General features: G+C 31.8%; 1 protein-coding gene across 1 annotated transcript in view; it reads left to right on the forward strand.

Moving 5' to 3' along the window:
• The first annotated feature begins 996 nt into the window (after positions 1 to 996).
• LOC106871742 (uncharacterized) overlaps positions 997 to 7,280 on the forward strand; it is a 42,347-nt gene continuing 36,063 nt past the window's right edge. The window contains exon 1 of the mRNA XM_014918361.3: positions 997 to 1,551. Coding sequence (XP_014773847.1) covers positions 1,529 to 1,551 — 23 coding nt within the window. The 5' untranslated portion in view covers positions 997 to 1,528. The remainder of the gene's footprint in view (positions 1,552 to 7,280) is intronic.

The raw sequence follows: 7,280 nt of genomic DNA on the forward strand, positions 1-7,280 counted from the left end.
TCATCATCGTCATCATCGTCCTCCTTATTAGATGAGATATAAAGCTAATATACTCGTGTCTCTGGACATCACTCATGCTTCTACTTTTATACTACCACCTCCTCTATCTCTATCACTACCTCTATTTCTCTTCCCACCTCCGAAAGGTATCTCTGTTCCTACACATCCAACTGCTCTCACTCTCTCATTCTCTCTTTACATGTTTCTCTTTCTCTCTCACACATTTTCTCTCTCTCTCTCCCTCTCTCTCTCTCCCTCTCTCTCTCTCTCCCTCTCTCTCTCTCTCTCTCTCTCTCTCTCTCTCTCTCTTCATCTATCTAATTATCTATCCCTTTATCTGTCTATTTATCTGCTTATTTATCTATCTTATTTGCTATCTCTCTCTGTTTCTCATTCTCTATCTCTCTCTCTCTCTATCTATCTCTCTCTCTCTATCTATCTATCTCTCTCTCTTTCTCTCTTGTTTCTCAATGTGTTTTGTACATGTGTCCACACATACACACGCAAAGGCACACGTATATATATATATATATATATATGTATATATATATATATATATATATATATATATATGTATATATATATATATATATATATATATATATATATATATATATATATATATATATATATATATATATATATACATATATGCATACATATATACATACATATATATATATATATATATATATATATATATATATATATATATATATATATATATATATATATATATATATATATATATATATATATATATATATAGATACATATATATATATATATATACACACATACACACATATACATATATGTACATATACATACATATATGAATATGTGTGTGTGTATATATGTATATATGTATGTATATATATACATATATATGTATGTATATATATATATATATATATATATATATATATATATATATATATATATATATATCAGGGGATTTTAACCGACAGAGCCACCAGTCATTTTAATCTGTAATGTTAAATAGCCAATACACTTCTGATGCTCATTCATAATTCTCAGACTATCACCACTAGATTCTCTTGAATACTAGTCTAGGGTTTCATAGACTAGGGTTTCACAGTGTTCATCACATCCCTATAATTAATCTATTATCCCAATAAGTAATCTATTCCACTGCGTATACATTAACAATCTTCTATAACTGGCACAATTCTCTTAGTTCTTCGTAATTTTCAGGTTAGTACTAGTTATCACATAATTCTCACCCGGCCACAATTTCTCTTAGTCAAATCTATAGCATAACAGAGCAAGCATATAGTTTTCAAATGTGTCCATAATTTTCACGCCGCTGTATATTTCTTGAACTTTAGGCTATAACATAATACAAATAACATATAAATCTTGTTTTTTTCTCCAAATTACCGGATTAATTCATGTCAACAATGTTGACATGAAGTATAATCTTTAACTTCATAAATAGTCTATATATATATATACTTTTTTTTTATGTCTATGGAAGACAATTGCAGTAATTTTACAGAAAGTAATGGAAAGGTTTACGATGTACAGGTAAGAATATTTCCTCTATTACAAACATATTCTTTTACATTTTACTTTGCTATCTATTGACGCCTCTCGATTGTTTACATTCTAGCAAAAAAAAAAAAAGACCTAAACACAAAAATTGAATTGTGTGTGTGTGTGTGTGTGTGTGTGTGTGTGTGTGTGTGTGTGTGTGTGTGTGTGTGTGTGTGTGTGTGTGTGGAGCACACAATATATTGTGAATGTGACTGATGATAACTGTTGTCTTAGTGAGACGGAGATAAATGAGATGAAGATTTTGTTTCTTATCTCAAACAGATATATCAGAAGTATTTCAAACTGAATTGAACTGTAGACGACAATTTATATCTTTGTAAATATGCATAACATGTGCGGAGATGTGTTGTGCATATATGTGTGAATAGATATTTCCTAATACATCTCTCTCTCCCTCCCTATATATATATATATATATATATATATATATATATATATATATATATACATAAATTTTGCGGGCGTATGTATGAGTGTGTAACCATCTATCCTTATCGATATTTTCATGTGAATATGAGCTAAATGCAGTAAGCTAGAAATATAAACTCAGTAAAATATGTGTTACTCTCGTAGAAAGCAGTGTTTCGATTCAGAGTTGAGATGCTTCTTTTATTGCCTTTCGTCTCTGACCTTTGTTTTATTGTTAAGTCAGTTGCTAACTTTCAATCGCAATCTCATCTCCATATTGCTGGAAATCTCATGCAACAGAACAGAGGATTGAGTCTTCAGCAACAAACCAGAGCTTTGATTTTGTCGGAAGTGTATTTTTAACGGGTTTACAGTTAACATTAAACATTTTCTTTTATCATTTACTTGCTTCAGTCACTGGATTGCGGCCATGAATGAGTTTAGTCGGATTAACCGACCCCATTACTTATTTCTTTTAAAGTTTGGTACTTATTATCACGGTCTTTTGAGCCGAACCACTAAGTTACAGGGACATAAAAGAACCAACACCGGTTGTCAAGCGGTGGAGGGACAAACACAACCCCATACATACATATACATACATACGCATATATAGATATAAATATGTATCTTTTATCCTTTACTTCTTTCAGTCGTCAGTCTGCGGTCATGCTTGGAGAATTTTTAGTCGAATGTATCGACCCCGCTACTTGTTTTCTTAAGCGTGGAACTTATTCTATCGGTCTATTCACCCGAACCTCTAAGTTAAGGGGACGTAAACACGCCAGCACGGGTTGTCAAGAGGTGTGGGGGAAGACAAACACAGATACAAACACACACATATAGATACATATATAGGACGGGCTTCTTTCATTTTCCATCCACCAAATCCACTCACAAGGCTATAGTAGAAGGTGTCATATATATATGTACGATCGGTTTCTTTCAGTTTCCGTCTACCCACTCCACTCACATGAGTCATTAACTTGCTTTTTACGACTTGCTCTGCGAATCCATCAACATGAAATAATTACTGTCTCTTTATTTAGGCTGAAAGTCAATAATTTTGAGACGACGGACATTATTCACACAATCAGCCTCAGTATATGACTGGTACTTTGTTTTATCGACTCCGATTTATCGACTCCGAATGGAGAGATTTGCTCACAAAATGTAAACCCTCGGAACAAATACCACAATGAGTATATGTCCGACATGGCACCATAAGTTTTCAGGAATCGTTAATATTTGAATTCATGCCAAAATTTGAATCCATGCTCACCTTCATTTAAAATGTTTTACGGAGATTTTACCTGTTTGCCCAATTAACTCAAATAATTTGGGGGAAAATCATGATCAGCTATGGGTCGATATTTTAGCCTATGTCTTTGATGGCATCTCTTACTTTTCATCGCCCCTAACCTGAAGCACTAATATATGGCTTAGCTTGAAACACTTAAGTAAATAATAATAATAAAAAACTAAAAAAAATAATCAGTTAAAAATGTCGCTCATAGTCATTGAAAATAAAGTAAAATACTTTCATGCAAGTGAGAGAGGGTATTAAAGGAAACCCGGGGTATAGAAAACAAGAAAACAGACCAGAACATCTTTACAGTTTCGAAAAAGAAACAGCTACTGTACACACAAAATACGGCTGTTGCTTGAATGAGTAGATCACTCATTAAAGATCCTTGAAGGTGAGTGAGATACTCCATTAATAACTCAGTGGTACGTTCACTTCCTCGCTGAAACAAACATATAGTTGTTGCTTTACATGAAGCAGTTGCAGTCATCAGTTACATTGACATAGAAGAAACCATTGTAAATAATGCCATAGACAAAACTAGTATAGTAGTAGCAGGTCCTGGAGGCTTTCCAGTACTTTTCCTTTAAAAATGTGAAAAAGTCCCTAGCTAAATCCTTCAGTTACTTTTCTTAGTATCTTAGTTATTTTTCCCAAGTTTTCTACTGTCAATAAGAAAGGAAGTAGAGCTGATGTAAAATAGTAATGGCCTATATCTCTGACTTCATACACCAGGAAGAAATTTATAACGTTCCTAAGTAAAAATAACCAGCTATGTGAAACCCAACATGGTTTCCACTCAAAAAGAAGCTACTCCACACAAGTATTGCAATATTATAACTGGATGCTCAAGTAGCTACTCAGCCAATAGAATATGCTGATGCTTCAACCATCATGTTATTGTGAAAAATATTGCGTTTCCTTTTTTCACCAGTCAGAGCGAACATACATAGCCATCTCTGGTAAAAACTTCTCTAGTATAAATATATCGCACAGATGGCTGGGCAAATGTCCCATACATCCAACATTTCATAGATTCAGTGTTCGTTTTGTTAGGGACTATGCTGGGTATTCCTTCAATCAGTAATTTATTGTGTGATGTGCTGTATCGTTCTGAAAATGTATTTCATCTGCTATCAATTCCGTTTGTGTAATACTCTTGTATTGAGAAAGCCAAAATTGATTAAGTTTACCTATGATCAAACAAATTTCCAATGTAGCCATAACCATAGACTATTTAGATAATGTGTATCTAAGGTATATGTCCGTTTTAAATATAATAAGAGGCTGTTTGAGAGAGATTTGGCTTATGTAGAAACAGTTAAAGTAGACGCATCTGGTAAACAATATTTACCTCGTTTCACTACTTGTTTCTGGTTGTTTCCATCCGAATAGCATTTGAGATCAATAAGGCTATTGAAGTGGCTTAAGCTATTTTGGTGTCTACATCTTTTTAACGCATATATCTTTAAAACTGACTGACGAAGATGGTTTTCGAACATTGTTGTAATATTAACCATATTCATTGAATATATTTCTGAAGTGCTTAAATATGATTTGACATTGCTATTTCAGATCGCATTTCTGGCTGCAACAACAAATATAGCACAAATACATGTCGTCACTAGCATTCTTGGCTAAGTTTATCAGGGCGTTCGTGAAATCGTTCAATATATAATAATGTTTCTACAACTGAATCTAGAAAGCACTTACAATAACTACTTGTGTATTTAGAAATAACATGTTAGTTTCATGTTCCTGAACGTTTTGCACAATTACTATAAGGAGGAGGGAGCTGAGTGTGGTGGCGATGGTGGTGGATGGTACTAAGGAAGAGAGAAAGAGGCGCAGGGTGGGGGAAAAGAGGAGGAAGAAAATTACAAAAATGGTTATTAAATGATGGTAAAAAAATCACTCCAAAAATGGCCGTCTTTCATTTGAGGAAATTATTTTCTATATTGGCTGACAAAATCAGTTTATGAAAAAGAAAAACATCGAGCATTTAAATCTTCCAGGCATAAAGTATCTAGAATATAATATGAGAAAGACTGATAGCTAAATAGTGGCAACTTGGTACTGTGAAATAAAACAGATATCATCTATAGCATATATCAATTCTTCAGGGGCAGTATTAAGTAGAATGCATTCAGAACATTATAAAAGGTGTTATTGATCAATTTCCATAAATATTCACACACAAAGACATACATCTGTATATGTATAAGTATAACTACAGACACATATATACACATACATATATATATACACATCGATATATACTTATATGCATAAATGTATATATTTGTATATATATATATATATATATATATATATATATATATATATATATATATATATATAATTATATTTGTCTATAAATGTTATACATACACATGTGTGTGTGTGTGTGTGTGAGTTGATGTGTGTGCAGATATACATATATATAAGGATGTGTATGATAATATTTGTATGTTTGTGTGTGGGGTGGATGTGTGGGCACAGACCATGTATTATATAATTTCGCTGTCGGAGGATTCTAGATTCTTAAAAAAATTTTTACAAACACATACATTTACATATGTATGTATATATATATAAAATTATGCGTATATACATACACTCATGCATACTTATATACATATATGTATATGTATGTATTTATGTATGTTTATATATATATTTATATATATATATATATATACATATATATATATATATATATATATATATATATATATATATATATATATATATATATATATATATATATATATATATATATATATATATATATATATGTACATATATGATTTGCGTGTATGTGCGTACTAGTCCAATAATTTCTATTCAGCTAGTTGTCTATCAATATATCTGGCATGTATCATCCGTCTACCTACCTCCCTCTACCAGCGCCTATCATTCCACCATATATGGATACTCTAAAGTATATCTATATACAAATATATCCAGAAAAGCATATATTTCTATATTAGTGAATATTTTCGTGTATACGTGTGTCAGTATATGTGTTGCATGCCTGTGTGTCTGTGTTTGTGTGTGCCAGCGTCTATATATTTGGGTTACATTTTATCCTTATATTCGTTATCTAGCAAACTAGCTGGTCGGCTATCAGTCGATTTGAATATATATCTATGCATCTATATGTCAGTTTCTGAATGTTACTCTACTCATTCAAAAATCGCATGCACTCTTTCTGCCCCTCACTCTCCTTCCTTAAAAAAATATATATGGGGATTCATACATATACGTGTGAATATATAATATGTCAGTGTGTGAGAGAGACAGAGAGAGCAACAAAGAGATAGAGTGAGATAGAAATTTGTTTGCTTGTTGTATAAAAATAAACTCGAATATAACTAAATGCCAGTTTACAATGAAGTGGAATATTTTAAATAAATTGTTATTTGTGCTGACAAAAGAAAACTTGATTATTGACAAGGAGAACAATATTTACTAATTGCTCTTAACTTTACTCAATTAGGGGCAACCAATAAAGATTCAGAAGTGGAAATCATCTTCATTGCACATGAAAATATAATCAATTGTGATCTGGCCATATGGGTAAAAATACTTCAGTTAGACTAATCAGTCTAAATGAATATTGGCATGGTAAACAAATACACAATGATACACCATGTGCGAAACTAAAGCGACTTCTTTAAGTAGAATATATCAGTACGGAGGGACAAAAATTAAACCGAGTGATTTGTTGTTTTATGTTATACAAATTAAAGTATAAATTCCTTTATTTCTTAAGAAATATAAATTTGCAACTGAAAAGTTTGAACGGAAAATTTTAAAAACATCGAAACTAGCCTCATAACCATCAACTTGATAGATGTCACCTTGAATCTAAATAATTCTCAAGCGCTCTTTAACTAGAGTCCAATATAACACCACGTAAACAAACATTCTATCCACCCTAGGGATATTAACAATAATTTTGTCAAGAATATTTTCTGGT

The sequence above is a fragment of the Octopus bimaculoides genome, chromosome 8 (assembly GCF_046866305.1).
Source record: "Octopus bimaculoides isolate indiv1 chromosome 8, ASM4686630v1, whole genome shotgun sequence".
In the NCBI taxonomy this organism is placed as follows: domain Eukaryota; kingdom Metazoa; phylum Mollusca; class Cephalopoda; order Octopoda; family Octopodidae; genus Octopus; species Octopus bimaculoides.